The 22,037-nt window shown below is 42.5% G+C and overlaps 1 protein-coding gene across 2 annotated transcripts in view; it reads left to right on the forward strand.

The window, feature by feature from the left end:
- LOC147717694 (E3 ubiquitin-protein ligase TRIM39-like) overlaps positions 1–21,272 on the forward strand; it is a 138,716-nt gene extending 117,444 nt beyond the window's left edge. The window contains exon 7 of one of the 2 annotated variants that reach the window (XM_086924482.1): positions 20,586–21,272. In XM_086924482.1, the coding sequence (XP_086780608.1) occupies positions 20,586–21,133 (548 nt within the window). In that variant the 3' untranslated portion in view covers positions 21,134–21,272. The remainder of the gene's footprint in view (positions 1–20,585) is intronic. The other variant, XM_086924483.1, reaches the window with a different exon arrangement.
- The last annotated feature ends 765 nt before the right edge of the window (positions 21,273–22,037 follow it).

A 22,037-nucleotide genomic window follows, 5' to 3' on the forward strand; every position in this document is an offset into this window, starting at 1 on the left:
AGAAGCACACAAATAAAGCAGCACATTTAATATCTACCATTCTTCATAGAGTCCAGCTTGAGGTTTCTGAAAGAATAAAAAGATGATTAAATAATACACAGACAGACAATCACAACATAGGGCAAACATGAAAGCACATATAATAAAGCACATACCATGAATGATCAGCTGCATATTAATAGTGACAAGGACAATAGGACAAACATGACAAACAAAACAATATTAGTTATGTGTTACAAAACAGACTTGCAAATGCAACACAAAGCACATTAGTCCTGTATAATGACGTGGAATCTTATTCTAAATTGGTTTAATTAAACAAATAATGCAAACACTCATTAATATATTAATTCAAGTTATGAGAGTATGACATCGCGAGCTAGAATAAAATATTTTCTGAAGCTCGCTTCATCAACAGGTTCCACTATATGCACAGTTTCATATATTGGGTGGAAGCTTTGTGATGTTTGTGCGCTTTATGTGATCTGCTATGGCAAAGGGTTACCTATAGTTATGTGTATGCACCAGGTCATAGTTGGTTGTGTTGCACAAAATTAAACTCTCTGTTCCATTGTATTATGTATACCTTGCAATTGCGGCAAAATATACACACGGCAGGAAGTGGTGACACCTAGGTACTCCAGGTCCTTGCTGCAGCAGGTGGATAGTTCTATTTTTCTTCATAGGAGCAATTTGTGCCTCCGTACATTTCAGAGTTAGTGGGAACCTCCCTGGGACCTGCCTACCTTACTGTGCTTCAGAACTCTACCTACAGGTTACCTTGGCCAGTACCTTAACCAGGGTATCCCTACCTCCCTGTCCCCTGCCACCTTTGAAATCTTTGTTAAGCTTTGGTATTCCTGTCCCATAGCGGCATCATCCATGAACCCACCCCCCTCCTTTTTGAATGAGATAGGGGATCCAGATATACATTGGAAAGACTGGATCAACTTATTTGATTCCTATCTCATAGCTATAGGGGTGAAAAGTGTTCAGCTCTACGCAAACAGCGTGTGTTACTCCATAACCTGGGAGTTCAGGGAAGAAAAATCTATGACACCCTCCCCAATCCAGAATTAGAGGATGATGAGTTGGACTTAGATGTGTTTAGGATCACCATGTTGAAGCTAGAATCCCACTTTGGGGACAAAGTTAATGTGGTACTTGAGCGGCACAAGTTCTTTTCACGGGTATAGGGTAAGCATGAATCAGTTACCAACTACGTAGCCGCCCTCCGGGGTCTTACCCAATTATGTGAATTTGGAGATTTGAATGACTCCCTCATCAGGGATCAGCTGGTGAGGTGTACACACAACTTTCGTATAAAAGAGAAATTGTTGGCACAGAATCCATCGTTGAGGGAAGACATTGCCATGGCCCAATCTATTGAACACACGGCAAAATGTATCCTAGAAATGAATCTACCTAAAGAACCTGTCAGTGGGGTGAACAAAATTAAAAGTAGTGACCTTGAAGAGTTCAGAGATGGAGAAGTTCCTAAGATTAGGTCCAAGGAAGTAAAAATGGAGAAACCTATCAGTGTTACGGAGGGGTTGAAGTGTTTCAGGTGTGGGAGCAATAATGACCTTGCCAACAGCATTCATTGCACCGCACGCAATTCAACTTGCATTAAATGCAACAAGAAGGGCAACTTTGCTAGAGTGTGCAAAGAAGGAGAGATGAATCAGGTAAAGGTGGTGCACAATGAAGACAAATGTAATCCCAAGTTTGTGTTCTAGGGTGGGTTGGTGATCCTTTATCCTAGCTTTCCCCGGTAGCCGGGTTTCGCTGTTCTCCTTATACCTTAGACCAGGGGTCTTCAAACCTGTCCTGGAGGGCCGGATCCATGCCAGAATTTTAAAATAACTACATGTATCTCAATGGGGATATCTAAAACATCTGGCATGGATCCGGCCCTCCAGGACCGGTTTCGAGACCCCTGCCTTAGACCCTTTCCCTTGTAGGACGGTGCATGTGCACAGGGGAAGTGTGGCCTGACGCATCATCACAGGTGATTCTGGTATATGGAAGTAATTTCCGCTAGCCTTTCTTTTCCACAGGTATGACAAGTGTAAGGTTGTATTACGAGCAGATCCATCGGTTTTCTCTTTTCAGGTTCATGCAGTAAATGTAAATTAAATGTAAATTGATACTTGTATAGCGCAGTACTCACCCGCAAGGGTCTCAAGGCGCTTGTACGAATACCGCTGTGGAACCCATCCTGGCTTTCCCTGTGAGGCGTCCACTCCTGGGCACCCCCAAGGTGGAGGCTAGGCATCCTTAGGGTTGTGGGGGCCATTGTGGAGATTAAGCAAGCTATTGCCCAGAGTTGCAGAGCGGGACTCCATGATTGAAATAGGCACCGAGGCAAGAATTATCAGGTCCGTGGAATTTTTGAGCCCGAGACCCGCCGAGGCGGGGAATTAAACCCTGGTCCCGGGCTAGACCTCCGCATCAGGGTCTGCCGCTCTAATCATTGAGCCACACTTCTCCAGTGGCGTTGTGAGCCATTGAGTTGTGCAGTCTTTTAGGTGCACCTTTGTAAAACCCCGTTACAGGCTCATCCTTCTTTTGTATCTCTTTAGGTTGTTTTCCACAGGTCCTTTGGACCTACCCGTTCCTCCTCCCCGCCCTCCTTGTTGCTTGTACGTCTAAGGGTCCCCGCCCGGAACCCTGGGAATGTTTTGCCCTGGTTCCTTCCTGCTCCCCTGTCCTCCCCCCCGGCCCGTGGTCCCACCCCCTGTTTTTCCATTTTGGTTCCCCTTCATTAGCGAAGGGATATGTGTTGTGATCTACTTACACCTTCAAGTAAATATAGTGGTACATTCTGCACACCCCCCTGTACCCTTACCTGGTGGTGTGTTCCAGTGGAGTCTGCTTTGGAATGTTCAGATCCCTCAGGCAGTCTGGAGAGTGGGTGACAGAATAAAGACTACTACTACTTACTTCCGCATCGAGAGTCTTCTTTACAGTAGAGTATTCTCTTTACAACAATTAGAATTCACAAATCTGTAGATGGAGTGCGAGGATGGTCGGTGCTCCAGGAAAAATAAGGTTTTACTGATAAAGAGCTCACCATTTACCAAGAAAACCTTTTATTCTGCGTAAATTGATTCCCATTACACTGAGATCATATAACACAGTCATGATGTGTTTTATACCATGAGGCACAGGGTCAGACTGATTTGCATATAGCCATGTCTGAACTGGGGTTGCAGAGTGGGCTAAAGAACGGTGATGGATTAAACCCAGAACTTTTGACTGGGTGTGAGTGTTTGATTGATTCAGATGCTCCGTCCATCACCACCCCCTTTTGTACCGCTTTTGGCCGCCATAAGTGTGGCAGGGTATGTTCAGACATGAGTCCCTTGCTCACTTTGCCACTGGATTCAAGCAAGCATGTAATTGCTACTAGTTTTCCCTCTGAGGCGGAAGCCGGAGGTCTCATTGTGCTCCCTTGCACCTTACATGTATATCTGAATGGTAAAAACGACTGAGACAATTTATTGCTTTTAACGCTTGTGTATATTTTAATTGCTTCGTTTTTATGATATTGTCTCTCTGAGACTACATCACCTCGCCTAGTATCGAACTGCCTTCCCTTAGCGCCGCTCTAGTCAGGCGCAGGGAAGCTTGGAATCGAAATTGGCCGCCATCTTGCTTTGGGAAGGCTGGCCGAGAGCTCGGCGCCCCTCCCGCCCTCCCAGTGTATTTAAACCTCCTCTTTTCAGTAACGCTGGTAATTGCTACTAGTTTTCCCTCTGAGGCGGAAGCCGGAGGTCTCATTGTGCTCCCTTGCACCTTACATGTATATCTGAATGGTAAAAACGACTGAGACAATTTATTGCTTTTAACGCTTGTGTATATTTTAATTGCTTCGTTTTTATGATATTGTCTCTCTGAGACTACATCACCTCGCCTAGTATCGAACTGCCTTCCCTTAGCGCCGCTCTAGTCAGGCGCAGGGAAGCTTGGAATCGAAATTGGCCGCCATCTTGCTTTGGGAAGGCTGGCCGAGAGCTCGGCGCCCCTCCCACCCTCCTCACGCCCCGCCCAACTTATGTACAAAAGCAACACCATCGCCTGTCCGCGTAGCGGGCGGGCGCAGCGGGCGCGCCGGTGGCGCGCCGAAGGCGGGCCCGTCTGCGCCCGTCCGCGCCGGGACCGGGCCCAGGGCCACGACCCCTGTTTCTCGCATTTCTTACTCTCGCAGCAAGCTTAGGGAGCTGTGCCCTTCTTACGCTCCACTATGTACCAAATTTGATGTCTCGCTCACACTGTCGGCATCTCACACACGGTGTCCTCACTGCAACTCCCCGCCCATGCTCATTACCCCCTCGTTGTATAGCAAAACTCGAGCTACGGAGGCAGACACACACATTTCCATGGCGCTTGTCAATGCGCGTTCACTGAGCAAGCACTGCCAGGACATAGCCGATCTGATTAGTGATTTCAACTTAGATATACTTTATATTACAGAAACCTGGTCTGACGAAGCATCTGCACCTGACTATGTTACGGCAGTTCCTCCAGGCTATAGTGCCTATCGGCAGGACAGGCCCAAGGGAAAAGGAGGTGGAATAGCCATCATTGCCAGAGACCAATACCAAACCCGTTGCGTACCTATTCCCATCAAAGCATGCGAAGCCATGCATTTTGACATCAAAATGGCCCCCACGTACAATTTTAAGGGAACTTTGATATATAGACCCCCAGGCACTAGATCTGCGTTTCTCGCAAATCTTACCAACATTACCGAATCTATAGCAACAGAAGGATCCACCACTATACTAGGTGATTTTAATTTTCACTTAGAGCTTCACAGTGACAGGGACACCACAACCCTCATATCTGATCTTGACTTGATGGGCCTTAAACAGCTGGTTACTACCCCTACCCACCAGGCAGGCCACACGCTGGATGGAATCTTCACAAATGTGGAAGGACTGTCCATCACTTCTGTTCTCCCTATGACCTGGACAGATCATTCTGTCATTTTTAGCGAACTTACCATTAAAGGCCCGCAGAGGAAAACAGTGAACCCTGCAACAGAAGGCACTTTTAGAGTTTGGAAGGACATTGATCCTAACGATTTAATGCTACTTCTTAATACTTCAACCCCGGAACTATCCACCGATCCAGCGACTGCTACCAATCAATTCCAAAAATGGCTTGGTGAAGCCTCTACTCAGTTGGCACCCACCAAATCAATTTCCAAAAACAGAAACACGCCCAAAGCTCAGTGGTACACGAAATAATTAAAAGACCAAAAACAACTCACCAGGAACAAGGAACGACAATGGCGAAGAACTTACGACACTGAAAGCAAGGACATTTATATGAAAGCCCTTGCTACTTATAAATTAATGATTATAACTGCAAAAAAGGATTACTACACTCGCCATATAGAAGCTGCTAAAAACTCTAGCAAACAGCTTTATAATGTTGCAAAAACCCTTGCCGGAAATGCTCCAGACCTCAACCCACCCCCATCACAAATATTATGTGATGCCTTGTCAGACTTTTTCTTCACTAAAGTCAATGATATCTATCAAGCATTTAACCGGGATCAGGTTCATAGTAGTGCTTCCACCTCCCTGATCACCTCTTTGATTAATCCAACTAGTACTACTATGACCTCTTTCAATGCCCTCACCATTGATCAAGTCACAAGCATTTTTAATACGATTAAAGCAGGATCAGCCTTGGATCCGTGCCCCTCTTCTGTACTAGCCACAGTATCAGACTCAGTTATCCCCATCATAACCATCCTCTGTAACATTATTCTAGCATCTGGTACCTACCCTGACTCCCTGAAAAATACACTTATTAAACCTCTGCTTAAAAAACCTGGGCTGGATAAAAGTGAACTGAAGAACTATCGTCCCATTGCTAGTCTCCCTTTTCTAGCAAAGGTCATAGAAAAGGCTATGAACCAGCAGTTATCAGCCTATATTGAGAACAACCACCTGCTGGATGATACCCAGTTCGGCTTCCGCAAATACCACGGCACGGAAACCGCCCTCATCAAAGCAGCTGACGACATAAGAATCATTCGTGACCAAGGAGGTACTGCTGTATTAGTCCTCCTTGACCTGTCGGCTGCTTTCGACACGGTCGACCACAAGATTCTGGTCGACCGTGTCGAGAGGATGGGCATTCAGTCCACTGCTAGAGACCTTCTGGCCTCGTTCCTGACCAACAGAACTCAGGCGGTTACAATGGGTCCCTTCCAGTCGGCCGACCTGTCGTTACCGTGTGGGGTCCCACAAGGCTCATCCCTGAGTCCGACACTATTTAACATATATGTGTCGGACCTCGCCAGTGTCATCAAAGCATACGGGATGGGCCTGACCTCATACGCAGACGACACCCAGTTGGTTCTGGCCATAAAGGGAGACGGACAGGAAATGGCGGAGAGATTTCAAGACGGGATGATTGCCATAGGTGAGTGGATGGCAAGAAACTGCCTGAAACTCAATTCCGATAAAACGGAGGTGGTTATCTTCGGCAATCTCTCCCCGGCCTGGTCGGCAACTTGGTGGCCAGCGGCCATGGGTGCTCCTCCCTGCCCCACGGCCAAAGTTAGAAACTTGGGTGTCACTTTTGACAACCAGCTCAACTTTATGGCACACGCGAATAAGGTGGCTGCCAATGCTCACTTTAAGTTGCGAATGGTAAGAAAAATCACTCCATACTTACCAGAATCAGCAGCAAAAACACTGGTTTCTTCACTAGTGTTGTCCTCATTGGACTACTGTAACGGTCTGCTGCTCAATGCCCAGAACAGAGTCATTAGAAAACTACAGACAGTGCAGAATGCCGCCGCCCGAGTGCTTTCAAAAAAACCCAGATTTGCTCCCATCTCGGACACGCTTAAACAATACCACTGGTTGTCCATTCACAACCGGGTTAAATTTAAAGCGCTGTGTATTGTCTTTAAATCGCTCCAGAAACTAGGACCCAGATTCCTTAGAGAGCAACTGATCCCCTACAACCCCCCGAGAACGCTCAGATCTACCTCTCTTAATCAACTGGTGATACAACGCAGTCGAACAGCTTCCTGGGGCGATCGCCGCTTCTCAACTGCGGCCCCTAGACTCTGGAACACTCTGCCTATCCACATAAGAACTAGTCCCACTCTTCTTCAGTTCAGAAAAAACCTGAAGACTTGGCTGTTCAATCAGTGATTTTCATCTCCGCATTTCCCTCCAGGGTGAAACCTTAATGCAATTTTAGCGCCGAGACGCCTAAGGGTAATTGTACGCGCTCTATAAATGGCATTAAATAAATAAATAAGCCGTGCTGAAGACAGCTGGAATGCCAGAAACCGGTCCTCGGAAGCTAGTTTCCGGTCCAGGGAAGACATGGCTTGGCAGTTCGGGCTGGACTGTTCCCATGAGGCACAGGGTCAGACTGATTTGCATATAGCCATGTCTGAACTGGGGTGGCAGAGTGGGCTAAAGAACGGTGATGGGTTAAACCATCACCTGGGGCGATCGCCGCTTCTCAACTGCGGCCCCTAGACTCTGGAACACTCTGCCTATCCACATCAGAACTAGTCCCACTCTTCTTCAGTTCAGAAAAAACCTGAAGACTTGGCTGTTCAATCAGTGATTTTCATCTCCGCATTTCCCTCCAGGGTGAAACCTTAATGCAATTTTAGCGCCGAGACGCCTAAGGGTAATTGTACGCGCTCTATAAATGGCATTAAATAAATAAATAAGCCGTGCTGAAGACAGCTGGAATGCCAGAAACCGGTCCTCGGAAGCTAGTTTCCGGTCCAGGGAAGACATGGCTTGGCAGTTCGGGCTGGACTGTTCCCATGAGGCACAGGGTCAGACTGATTTGCATATAGCCATGTCTGAACTGGGGTGGCAGAGTGGGCTAAAGAACGGTGATGGGTTAAACCCAGATAATTTGACTGGGTGTGAGTGTTTGATTGATTCAGATGCTCCGTCCATCACCACCCCCTTTTGTACCATGTTTTATACCATGGCACAAATGGATGACAATTAGTGGGCATCTTTAATAAGGCTTAGGCGCGTGCCATGCATCATCATTTTTTTTTTTTAATGCAGATTTATATAGCGTAAACTTGAGCCGAAGCGCTTTACATGAGCATCGGTTACGTTACACAAGGACACATTCAGGCACGGGGAGATTAAGTGATTTGCCCAGACTCACAGGATGTGGACGCGACCTCGAGGCACGACCTTGGTTTTGAGCTCCAAAAGTTGGCAATCTAGACGTGAGACCATAAACCACCAGCAATTCTAACATCATTACCTTGCATTATTTACTTTTCTCTAGCTAGCAGCCATATTGCTATTTTTACCTCTGTCCTTATCTTGTCTCCTGTTCCCAATGATTTCTCTTCCTCAGCAGAGCGAGAGGCCTGGCCAGAGACGCGTAAGCAAACAATGAGAGCAGAGGGGCAACGCAGAGAAAGGAATAACGCCAGAATATGTCATAGTGAAAATCCTTAAAGCAGTTATTTGTATTTCTCTGCTGCAATGAGAAACCAATTATGAAAATGTTTTTTTTTGTTATTATGAATAGATGGTAATTAAAGCTACAATTTTTAAGCGCTAAGCACATACGTCTTATTTTATTATTACGCACTAGTTCACACCTTGTTAACAGTGTAAGGAACAGGCACCTTACTGAATAACATTGTTATTACAAGCCAAATAAATCCAGATCCAAGCAGAATAAGAGATGGTTTCATAAATGCTTGTTTATGCTTTCTGTTGGTACGATTTGGCTGACAAGTGCTGGGCAGGTTGAGTGTTTAACTGCCCTTCTTCCTGACAGTTTAACATGCATTCAATATTGTTTCACATCAAGATCATTGGAAAAAAAGTTAATACATTTAAAATTCTTCCGACTAGTGGAGCCTCAAAATAGGTCTTGCCTTCCACCCCGAAAAATTCTTAGGACAGCACCGATAACCGCTGCAGAAGTATATCTACTGTGACCTACTATACTACTGGTAGTTGACTGGTATGACCCCACCAGCATTGCAAAGTACACCACAAAGCAGCACTTTGACATACCTTCAGGTATGAAGAAAGTCTGCAGAGAAGATCCTGCAAACACAAGCCAAATTGGTAGCATGCAAAGTGCTTTTGGCAAAAAAGAAAATCAAAAATGAAACAGAACTGGCTGACGGGTGTCACACATAAATATGCCAAACCAAAACCAAGCGTCAGATCTTCTCTATTCAAGTAAATGTCTCAAACATGCTGCCACCGAGGAAAACTTTAGGACTGAGAAATGGGGAAATCTAATTTCTCCATTAACCTGCTTTAATGTTCGAGATTTTAGAGCTTGAAAGCTAAAACGGTGTTGTTTAGCTTACAGAATGGGTAGCCCTCTACCTACATTGGGAGTTTTTGTATGTATAATGAGCCATATCAAACCGAGCAACTGACAATCAATAGAAAATGAGAAGACAAGTAATCAGATTAGGAAAATCATGAATGTACTGGAGATGTAAATTGCACACGGAAAATCCAAATTAAAAGAACGTTTTTTACTAAAAAAATTCAATGACAAGTTATTTAGCTTAGGAACGGCACATTGATGGTGAATCAAAAGCATCCTTCAGAGGAGATGCTGGAGAGCTTCCAGGCAACAGGTTAGCCATCCATCTAGCTGGTGGAAAGTGACAGTAAAAGTGGCCTAGGCTTGAGGAGAGCCCAGCTCAGAGATACATTTTCAGCAACATGTGTTCCTTTGTGACATACTGCTTGTCAGCACAGTCTCGGGTATGTTGAAAGACAACTCTTTCTGTACTCCTAAATCTGGAAATTATTCACAGATATGGGACTACAGAGGTGCTGTGCATGCAAGAAAATGATGGTTTCGCGCTCCTTGTAAAAGCTCATTTTCAGACAGAGGCTTGTCCTTAAACATTGTCAGCATCCCCTCAGATGTTAAAAAACACATAGGTGCCTTCTGTCACCCAACACTGTTTTTACTCTTTCCTAGCTGGCCTTTAGAGATACTAATTTAATTTGTATAGACCCTTTGAGATCCTCAGAAAGTGTCAGAAACCCTTGGCTGGCCATCAGATTCCCCCTACCAACTATCAGTCACCCTTACCTCACATTCAGATGCAACTAGCTAATCCATGGAGGCCTTTAGCCAGCTTCCAGACAGCCAAAGCCGGCTACACAGAGGGTCAGTGATCTCCAAATCACCTTTGGTTACTTCCAGATAAGCCTACAAGAGTGTTTTGTATTCTTGTTAGCTCTCAGATTTCTGTCAGATACACCTAGTTGGCCCTTCAACGTTCCCTGGATGACACTCAAATTCCCATTGCCCCGAGCATCACTTACAAAACATCACCAACCCCAATCAAGCAGGGGAAATATTAAGTCGGCCATGAATCACTCCTGCCTTCCCCTCACAAATTCTCTAAATCATCCATCAATGAGAGCATCCTCTTATAGACCTCAAGGCGACACCCATACTGTGCCATGCCTTTGGACTACCTTCAGACAGCTACAGCTGGTGTTTAGATTCCACCCTATTTCCCTCAGCCTACTTTTAGTCATTGCCAGCCTGCCTGCAGATGCACTCGGCAGCCATTACACATCCTCACTCTCGTAAAAGACCTCCATACCAATCATCATAGATCCCAGGAGAGGTCTGTCAGCCTGCACTCTAGACACTTTTATTTGACCATTTGATATGTCCAGCTGTCCCTCAGCCTTCTCTTAAGACTTGGTGTGACCTGAGATTCCTCCAGCGTACCCTTAGAATACATAGGCCCTCAGGGACCATTAGACTGCCCCTTCATTCAGCTACACCTAAAAATCTCTGGATTAGCCCTGAGAGATTGTTGATGATCTCTAAAATCCCTCCACATTTCCTTGAGAGACACCCAGCTGCTCTTCATTAATCCTCATCACACCCTAACACTATCTAGCCAATCCTTAGAGACTCTGAGTGTGTCCTTATACACAGCTCTAGCAGGCCCTCAAATGTTCAGCCTGACCTCAGAGCTCACCTCCAGACACAACCAGATGCCTTTCAGAAAGTGTTCTTTAGTTTTCACGCATAGCCATTTGTTTCTTAATCCATTCAGGTGGCCCTCATACACCCTGAGAGATCTGTTCACCTTGGCAAAAATTACCTGAACTTCAGTGATTGGGGAAGTTAGCCTATTGCCCCCACCATCTATTCCCTGTGAAAAGACATTAGATGTTTCAATAAATCAATAGCCATAGTACATGCAAAGTTTTCTGGAAAGGCAAAAGGAAGTGTAAAGTTTAAACATTTTTTAATCACCAAAACAAGTATTTTTGTATTTGCAGGTTTGGAGCACACGCCATTCAAATCAGTTACAGTTTTGTACAAAAACAATCAGAATTGATAATAAGAAGATGGTTATTTGTCTTGTCTGCAGGTGTTGTATTTTATATCATCTTCTTCCTTTATCCTTAGCGAACATGTGTTTCATCGTTACTGGCAGATACCCCTAGGACTTCATCAGGGCTAAACGTAATGCATATACCAGTGTTATACTAGAGTATTATGATACAGTTTTCATAATGGCATTACTGTACATGCTCTTACACAAATTAAGGTACTAAAAGCCCCCTCACACTTGGTGTATATCCCGTTTATCGTTGTACCTTGGAAACCCATGCCAAATTCATTTCAGGAGTTCAAATGGCTAAAAAACAAGACTGAAAACAATATTTTTACCTTCGATATTTCTGTTAGCAATATTTTTGATATCCTGATATTCTTGACATAATATTTTTGAATCACTATATTTTGTTTCTTATATTTTTTCCCCAAAAAAGTAATTCTTTCTATTACAGAGTGCTGTGTCTGCTTCACTTAGAGGTTTTGATGCATAGGCAACAGTCCATTTGCTATGGGAAAGGACTCCCACCCAAACGGTAGGCGTGGCAGAATGTTTACCACTGGTCATTGGTTGTAGTGCTAGGCAGGCCCGGACTGGCCGTTGCAGGCACCGGGCAATCCCCCGGTCGGCCGCGAGGGTGGGGGCCGGTTTTGTTACAGGGTCGTTTTTTGCAGCATAGCTGCAAAAACGGCACTGTAACAAAATCGGCCGAAAACCGGCCCTAGCAAAGAGCGTGGTCGCACCCCCCAACCCCCGGGGGGAGGGGGGGCCGGCCGAGCACTTTGCCAGGGCCGGTTTCGGGTCCCAGTCCGGCCCTGGTGCTAGGCCAAACCTCTTTCTATTCAACAGCTCATACAATTCCGAAGTCTTTTCTTAACGGCTCTATTTGAGAAGGACATATCTTTACGTATCTGCTGTAGGTTTTGCAAAGTCCTTCAAAAGATATTAGTTTGTCTTTATCATCTGGTGCAGAAACATACGCATAGCACAAGGAATACTTTGGGGTCTCCACTGTGTCAGTGTGTCTAAGATAACCCACTTGTGGTCGGAAGAGCTTGCACTTGTCTGCCCTCAAAACAAGAAAAGAGCTTGCACTTTTCTGCTCTCAAAGCAAGACCTTCTTTTGACAGTCTGGTACAGTTTTCCTGTAACATTTTTAATTGTTCATTTGTACTCCTTGTGAAGACTAACACGTCATCTTAAAAGCATTTCACGTTTGGAACATCACGCGCTGAAACATGGATGCAAGACCAAACAGCATATGTTTATACTTGAAGACCCAAAATGGAGTCACAAATGCAGTAAAAGTTTCTGCTATTTCAATTCAATAGTAGGCACTGCGAAGATCAGGAGTTGAAAGTACAGTGGCTCCATTCAGCATAGATAACAGTACTTTTATTTTGAGTAGAGGGTGACTGTCCACTATGATGATGGTGTTCAGGGCCCTGAGATTCACACACAGTCCCTCTTATTGCATTAGCTTCCTTTATCAATACTACTGGTAATATCCAATCTGAGAACTCAGTTTCCTCTATAATGTCAAATTTTTGTAGCCTCTTCAACAAGTTTTATAAGTCCTTCCAAACACTTGAAGAGAAATGCCCTAATTTCTGCTTCATCAGGGTGGCAGCCCTCCTGAGTTTTATACCTTGGCAAATGCCTTTAATTTGCAAATCTTTGCGTTGAAGACTGCAGTAAACAAGTGAATAATCTGAGAACCCAACTCCTCTTCTGTGACCTTTATCATGGGGTCCAAAGCACATAGATTCAGGGAAATTTTGAGGTGTCTTTGATCTCTCAATTGTAGTATGCATATGCTTCTTTTTGCCACATAAAACTTTATTTATGCTATCATCGCTTTGAATTTAGCTGGGGATACAAAGTACCCCAGAAAGTTAATCCTATATCCATCTTAAGTCAAAGCTCTGACGTTGGGCTCCAGATGCTGCTGTACTTTTGTGGAGAACAAGGAATCAAAGGTTTCTCTTGATATAATATTAAATGGTGAGCCAGAGTGCACCGTTAAATGTCAAGTCGAATCTTAAACTTGTAAGTGTGGATATGGACGGGATGGAGGGCCTCTCCGTATTGGTGTCATCAGAGTACTGCCCGATCAGAAACATCCCTTAATAGACTGTGTGTCCTTCATCACCTCTTTCTGAGGTCACATCCTCTAAAAATTTACCATTTTTGCTTTCTTACTTCTGCCGCCTTCACAGCACACTCTTGGAAATGTTCTTGCCGTTTACATGAACCACATTCTTTAATGAAGGATGGAAACCCATTGTAATTAGCTGCACCAGTGTTGCTGCAACATCTGTAGCAGCTCAACTTTGAATCATTTTGTAAGACTTGCAAAAGATAATTTTGTTGGTGAGGCACAAGTGTAGCAAACTTCATACTCCTTTTCAAATTGTTATCTTTGACCTCCTAGATCTAAGGAATGGATTATTCCATTGGATTTTGGGTTTTAATTACATCTTTCAATGAGGGATCCCCTAATTCCAAGGTGTTTGTTTAATGCACGCATTGTTACTACTGACCATCTCTGATCAGTAAATCAGTTGTAGTTCCTAAACTGCTTTTTTTAAAATAAACGTTTCAAAGAAGTGAGAAAGTCATTGAAGCTCTAATTTTCTCTATGTTGACATGTATAAAAATGATAATGCTCAAGGTCTTACTAATAGTAATCTTGAAATGTTCCTCCAACCTCATCGTAGTCACCTCAAAGTCATCTTCCCCTTCTGGTGCTTTGACTTTGGGAAATTATCTAAACATTCCTTGCCCTTCTGATCCCAGTAAATGTAAACAAATGTTCTTTCTTCTTCCCTCTGGCATTTTATCATCATCAATAGACTATACATTTAAAACAATCTTCTTTCCCTGTTTCGATTCTAATGGAGGTCCACCTTTATTTTGCAGGAACTTCTGGGGTGGTTCAAACTACATTTTGAAGGGTAAGAGTGTGGCAACTTATGAGTATATGAAAACAACTTCTCTTTAATTAACATACAAGAGGTAGCTTGCAGGACCACATAATGGTAAATATAAAATGAAAGATTAATTTACATATGAAAGGCAATGACAAGGAGGCAGAGGTGCAACCAGGATACAGGTGATGAGGCTTAATATGCACCCAATGCAATGTCTCTTCATATGTATATATGTGTGTATGCGTGAAGAAGATCTAAAACATCTGACGTGTACCTGAACACATGAATTACATAATATTTTAAATTCTTTGTAGACTTCTCAGTAAAGAAAATGAAACTCTGAAAGAGTCTGTTTGCAATGTCAATAATTGATCAACCTAGGCATGTTGCCACCTTAAGTTTCTTTTGCAATCGTAGATGAGAGAAATTGATTGTAGGTTCTTATTCATGTAAAAGGCACTTTTCATGACTTAGTTGAATTGAGGAACGAGACAAAGACTGGAATACAAGATCACTTCCATGTATCTCACTTCTGGCTTTGTTGTTGAAGACACCCCAAATTACTGGAAACAAACTATCAGAGGATAACAGTTCTTTTCATCTGTGGATGTGGGTATTTCTGGTTTAGATGAAGAAGTTACTTATGTAATGCTATTTTTCGTTGCTAATGTAGCTAACTGAAGCTTCTATACCTTTAGGGTATCCACGGGCATCATACTAGACCTGGAAGATTTAAACAAAATAGATTCCACACACCGTGTGAGTCCACATCTCCTTCGTTCTTCCCCTGAACTGACAATAGATCTGCATGTAAGTGCCACCCCTGTGTGACATCATTTTCTTTCTTGAACCTATCCACACCCTTGGAGGTAGAGTCCAAGATTAATTTGGTAGAGGATGTGGTTTAACGGTTAGGGCAGTCAACCTAAAATCTGGGGAACTGGGTTTGAGTCTCGGCAATGGAGCTCAACATCCTGTGATACTGGGCAAATCACTTAATCTCTCTGTGCCTAACAAAATTGAATGTGTCCTTGTGTAATGAAACTGGTGCTCGGGGAAAAAACAGAGGCACCAGTGTTCGGATTTCTAGTTTGAGATTTATTTAGGCTCAGGTAATGTCAAAGTATAGTGCAGAAGTGATTGGTGATTAAGATGCTGAAAGGTGTGACTGTCAATAGGAGAAGTGAGACGCATGGCATGTCGGAATGATAGAAGGAGTGAAACTATCCTTCATGGCCCTCTACCCTTGGCTGCTGGGTATTAAAGATGCCAGGTGGCACAGAGAGCAGTATAAACAGGGTCTGCTGTCTATGCTCTTGTGGTTAGCATATATACAGAAATCACTTTGTGTACAATGTTTTTGGCCAAGTTCTTCCCCATGAGGGTCAAGTAAATGTCCACAAACCTGTGTTGGGCTGGCTTGACGTCAAGGTCTTCTTGCTTATTGGAATTATCCATCTTCCAATAACCATATGCATCCACACAAATGCTCTTCCATCTTGTGACCTCAGTTGTCCAGAGCTTACAGGAACACTTTCAATATTTTAATAAACAATCACAGTCATAAATGGACTTTGCAGATTAGCTCCTGGCAACCTTGGAAACCCTACCCCACAAATCTCAGCAGTCAGAAAGGTTGTGTTTGGATGATAGACATTCACAGATGCAGGCTTTGCAGAGTGTTGGGAGTGTTTGTCATCTGCAATTGCTTGAGAAGATAAACAGATTGTAAAACATGGGAACATAATTTTAGTAGGAGAAGACAATCCTTTTCTGCAAATCTAGAGATCCCTGGCCATCAAATGAATGCTGTTGCTGGGTTTCTAAATATGTTTTAGCAGTTTTTCCTACCAAATAATATGAGAAGCTGAAAGTTACACACTGTGGCAAATGTTGCATTGTGCTACGTATATTTTCAGAATCTCCTTCCTATCTGTTTGTGCCCACAATTTTTATAACGACTAAGGGCCAGATTTATAATCTGGCAGACAGCATGCTTCTCCGCCAGGTGAATGAAGTATATTACTCTGACACGCTGAGGGAGGAACAAACCACTAAATTTAGAAATAATGACAAAGCAGATGGTCATTTCTTAAAGCATTGCGAGGAACCACCAACATAACGCAGCCCTGCACCGAAAAGAAAAAAAAAGAAAATTTTAAGTCTACCTCTGATGGCCCTTAATCCACAGGGCCATCAGAGCAGAATAATCACTTTAGAGATGGAGTAGTCTCCACTGTGGGGGGGACCATTATCTTATAGTATGCATACTCCATTTTTGTTGAAATGGAGTATACATGCTGCCCAGATATGTATTAGGCCCTAAGTTTTGCTTGAGTTTTGGAGGTAAGTATACACAAGACCTTGGTCAACTATTAAGTTCATCTTCAGTTTGGTCACTCCCTAGACAAAATAATTACTCTGGGGGCGAAGGAAGGGGTTGGTTATGTCACAAACCACTGTAGGAATGCTAATGTTTACATTTTAAATGGGCATCAGTCACTAGTACCTTGAAAGAAATGCTTTACTTTAAAATGTCTTCTCTATTGTTTCCAAGAAAATTAAATCACCCAAGTGAATTTACAGCTCTAGGTAGGGAATGGTAAGGGGTTGCTGTGATTTAATGTGACTATGTAACATGTACCTCATTAATTAAAATGTATTATTTCTAAGTGAAATTGTTTTGAATTATTTACTTTTCACATTTTTTACTAGTTTTCATCAATTTTTTTAATAACTTCAAATTGAGCTCCCAATATGTATTCCTCTGTTATCGTAATCCTTTTTATTTGTCTTACTTGTATTTAATCTCTTCTTTTTCCATTCCCTTTATTTTTCTTTCCCTTTCTTCTTTTTTTCCCTGTTTGTTCTGGCTTCCTTCTTTTTTGGTCGAGCCTAGGCAGTGCACATGCGCTGTCTGCAAGACCTGTTGCATTCAACAAAACCACTTTATTCCCACCTGATACTTACTATTGGTTCACCCGTATGCATCCTGCATCCTGCAGCACACATAGAAACAGCAAATTGTTACAAGTTATGGTTCATGTGCAGGAAGGTCTCTCTTCCTGCCTGAAAACAATCATTAAAGAAGTACGAGTTACAAAGTTTATGCGCAGAAAAGGACACCTTCCTGCACATGAAAAATTATTCTCCGCAAGGAAGGCACCGTTGCACTATGACGCAAGGGTGTCTGTGTTGGTGCTAGGCAGCTAAATTGTTAAAAAATGTTGTACAAAGTACAGAGGCAAGCTCGAGGTGAAACTAAATTCAAGGGTGAACTTCTTCCCTGTAGGATGGCTCCATCCTTAGCCAGAAAGGGAAAAGACCAGCTGGAATTCCAAATTTTCAAGTCATATAATGTACGTACTGTTTGTCTTAGGAGTGCTTTTAAAGTGAATAAATGAGTTGTTTTTTTAGGACTGGAAGTGCCAGGACCAGAAGCTAAGAAACAGCCAGTTCCCAAATAGGCTGTGATCCTTTCTGAATTTGAGATGGGCGTACTCACAATGTAATTTTAAAATTAAGATAATCATTATATCTAGCAGATGGATAAGATCCTCCTGTGTATTTCAAGCATTGATGTCTTAGCATGCCTTGCAAACCTGTCTCATCCATCCCATCTGGAAAATATCGACCAGCTAGCATATCAATGGACCCTTACACCAGTCTTGGAAATTGGAAGGCAACTCCTTCAATGAGCCTTTGTTGTCTATCAGTCACTGAAATGGTAATTTATCACCATTTCGGGATACCTGTTTCAGAAACGGAGAAAACAAAAACTTTAAATACATTCTCCGATTTTTCTTGCAATCTCTTAGTCGGTCCTATGCTCTGTTCACATACTGTGGATGTCTGCCTACCCTGCTATAGGTCTAAAACGTTTGTAGGCATATTCTTGCAATATATCCTCCTGCAAGACTCAAATATTGGGAAGGTTAACTTCATCAATATGTCCTCCTATGTCTCACATGTTGAAAAGGTCTTAAGTAGAAACTAGTGCAACTCCTGGTATTTGTAAATGATGCTGTACTTCTCAGCCTTACTGAGATATCAGTGCACTGTCTGCTAGGCACCTTTTCCTAATACCACCAAACGGAAAGGTCTCGCAATAAATGTTTGATCTAACAAAAACACCTGTTGTTGGATTTCTAGGTTTCTTAAAATATGTTTGAGATAAGAGACAAGAATGTGGAGAAGGCAGCAGCTTCTCGTTTAGGAGTCAGGTATATGAAGAACCTGGCTAGAAGAATATAATGGAAAAACATAGCAGACTGTAAAGGTTTACAGTGACAAATCTGTGCCCACTGCTGTGTACCACAAGAAAATATCCTGTTGCATTGAAAATAAAAAATAGTTTAATTAGAGAGTATAGATTTCTTGTTGAATCTAGGAACAAATACTCTGATTGTCCAAATGGCATTATTAGAATCCTCCTTTGTGAAAAAGTTCAAATTCATTCCTGCTTGGCTCTAGATAATATTATGGTCAAATACCCTTGGAATGATTTATCGGGACACAATGAAATAATTATCACTGCAGCTTGGATGCGATGGTATTTTACGAGTATTCTATGCATGGATAAGCTCCATGTAACTGTTTACAAGACACAAATTGTGCGATCAAATATGTCTTTGATGCTAATACCTGTATGAAACTGCCCGGCATGATTAATAATACACATTACCTTGTACTTTACGTTTCTCCATAATGTAAACCAGTACATTATTCTAATTGTTCAAAGTGTTCTCTGTATTTTGCAGAGAAAGTAGTAATGCACAATTTGTTCTGCATTGATGAGCCCTACTATCTGTCTTAAATGTTGTTGTGCGGTTCCTATAAAAACCTATACAGAATCTGCGCGTTCAGACGACATAGACTGTAGGATTGGTGTCAGACTGATTCTGAACACCCCCACCGGGTGTGTTGACCTTCTGTATCAGCTAGCTCACATTGCCACTAGAATCTCCTCTTACCAAGGAGAGAATAGTTCCTGGCAACCATCGAGCATGACAACCCTGATCCCTCAGGACCGTGGAAACAGGATACTACCTTTCTCTCAGTCACTCGAGCTCACTTTGTTTCAGAGAGATACACAGAATAAAAGGTCTGGACGTTTTTTCAATAACCATTTATTGAACAGTCCTAATTCTAGAGTAAAATATGAGCTGCAACCACCACTAGTCAGTAACAGATATAAATGATTAGAAGCACTATGAAAGTAAAAGGATGATAGAGTTCTACCATCTTGCAATGATCATGAATACATATGAGTATATAAAATAGATGATAATAAAAGTGCGTACTCCTACGATGCCTCCCTAACTATAAGTATCTAAATGTACCTAGCACATGTGTAGGTATTAAGCCAAGAATCCCTCTAGGATAAAGTCAATCCCATTACTTGGATTGAGAGACTATGGGACCCCATCCTGGTCTCAGGTTGGACAACCCACAAGGAATGTTAAGGCCACTGCAAGCAGGAGTGTCTGCATGCAGGAACTTCAGCGTCTTTGGCCATTGTGTCGATCAGGAAATCCTGGTCTCCTCTGCATGTCTTAGCAAGATGTGATGTATATATACCCATAGGTCTCCCCAGGGGTTCTACCTTGCAGTATTACTTTGTCGGACTTAGGATGATGTCAGGAATTAACTTTGTACATAGATATTATACAGGAGGTGGCAGTCCTGCTGTGCTTCCAAGAATCCTCATGCATAATGTATGAGGCTTTTACCAGGGAAAATCTTGCGTTCTGAGTACAGTGACGTATCAAGGTAAAAGATAATTCCCTAAGAACCATTATGTATGTAATGTAGGGGAGATTATAGGTGAAGGGTTATGATGTTACCTGAGCCTATATTAGGGTATCTATATGGAATATGACAATGTTTGGGAACATTAATGTGTCTGCCTCCCTGTTTCAAAAGGCCTGACATTGCAGAGGTAGAGGTTGACAAACAGCAACATCTTCTGTACCTAAACAAATACATTATTTTAGTATTCCTACAGAAGACTAAGACCAGCTTGTAAACGAGTGCTGGCTAGATATATATACACATTTACTATATTCTGTGCCAATGTTAAATCTTTAAGAGAGAATTTAGAATACATTCCTCCTACAAATACCAGCATTCCTACTTTTTAGTTTTTCTTTCCATCAAATTGTTTACTTGAAATGACCTGTTTATTTTCAATTGATAATGGTAATAAAAAGAAAAATGTCCTCCCTCATCATCTTGACAAATTATCATTTTTTGTTTTCTTCCAGTGGAAATCCATCTTGATCCAGACACGGCTCATCCTAATCTGGTCATTGCCACAGACCAGAAGAGCGTGAGGATTGGAGACAAGAGAAGGAACCTGGACAACAGTCTGAAACGATTCATCTATTATCCCCTAATCCTAGGGTGTGAAGGGTTCAACACAGGAAAACACTACTGGGAGGTGGATGTTGGAGATATGCCAGCTTGGGATGTAGGGGTCTGTGAAAAGTCCATCAGCAGGAAGGCCAAAGATATCAACCTCTCACCTGAGGAAGGCTGCTGGAGGGTGTACCTGAGAGATGATAATCAGTACTGGGCTGGCTGTGCCCCAGATATCCAGATTACTCCCAAAGAAAAGCCTAGGGTTATTGGTGTCTTTCTGGAGTATGAGGAGGGGAAAGTTTCATTTTATAGTGTGAATGGAAAGTCATTGTTGTTCAAATTCAGATGCAATTTCAGTCAAATTCTTCTACCATATTTCTATCCTGGTTCCTTTGAAAAAGGGAGAAATGCTGGCATCTTGAAAATCAATCCAGTGACCGGATGGGAGTGACACAACCAACAACCTCAACAATTGTACCACTCAAAACTGTCTACTCATCTTCCCTTGCAATCAAGCATTAAAATCTCTGTTTGACAAATCTCATGTTTCTTTCAGAAGGTCATTAAAACCGAGGTCAGAGGAGTGCAAATGATGGTAACTCATGATTCTCACAATTCTTACTTGTCGCACTTTGGAACATCTCTGTTGATGTTTATGTAGTTTATGTAGTATATCTAGGGTGTATATCTGCTCAAGTCAAAAAGAAATATTTCTTCTCCTTTTCCTCTGTTAAAGGCTATGAGAAATTAGCAAAAATCAAGTAGTATATAGAAAATACCGGTGCAAAGAAGGGAAGTCAGAATAAAATCCTGAATTACAGACAGCTTCTGATAATCGGGATTCCAGAATGTCTTTTTTGTCTGATGATATATATTACTATTTGCTCATCCTATGCCACCAAGAATGAAGATTCAAGAATGTCCTTTGTTTGAAAAGGTCTGTTTCTCCTTATCCAATCCTTCATCACTTTTGGAAAGTGAGTCATTAGTTGTGTGGCCTGCACAAGTAATGGGTCTTCATTTGTCCTCCACTTTGAACCAAACACCCTATTGCAGCGCTTAACTCTCATAGTGTAGCTTTGCAGAGCAGTCCAAGTTTTACTCAAGGGTGTGGTGTGAGCTAGTAATCACCATTCACAGATGCTCAATAATAACGCTCAATAAATGTTTATCCAGTCTGTGCTTTTTTTTAAAAAAGAAAATGTACATTTATTACACACACACACACTACTCAATACTATGCAGCAATTTACCAATATATAACGAATGATTGCGTAATCATTCTTGTCCCTCACAAAGGGAGATTTAAATCTCGAAATAACATCTGAAAAATATTATCTTGTCCCTAAATGTGA

The sequence above is a fragment of the Lissotriton vulgaris genome, chromosome 5, assembly GCF_964263255.1.
Source record: "Lissotriton vulgaris chromosome 5, aLisVul1.2, whole genome shotgun sequence".
NCBI classification, from domain to species: domain Eukaryota; kingdom Metazoa; phylum Chordata; class Amphibia; order Caudata; family Salamandridae; genus Lissotriton; species Lissotriton vulgaris.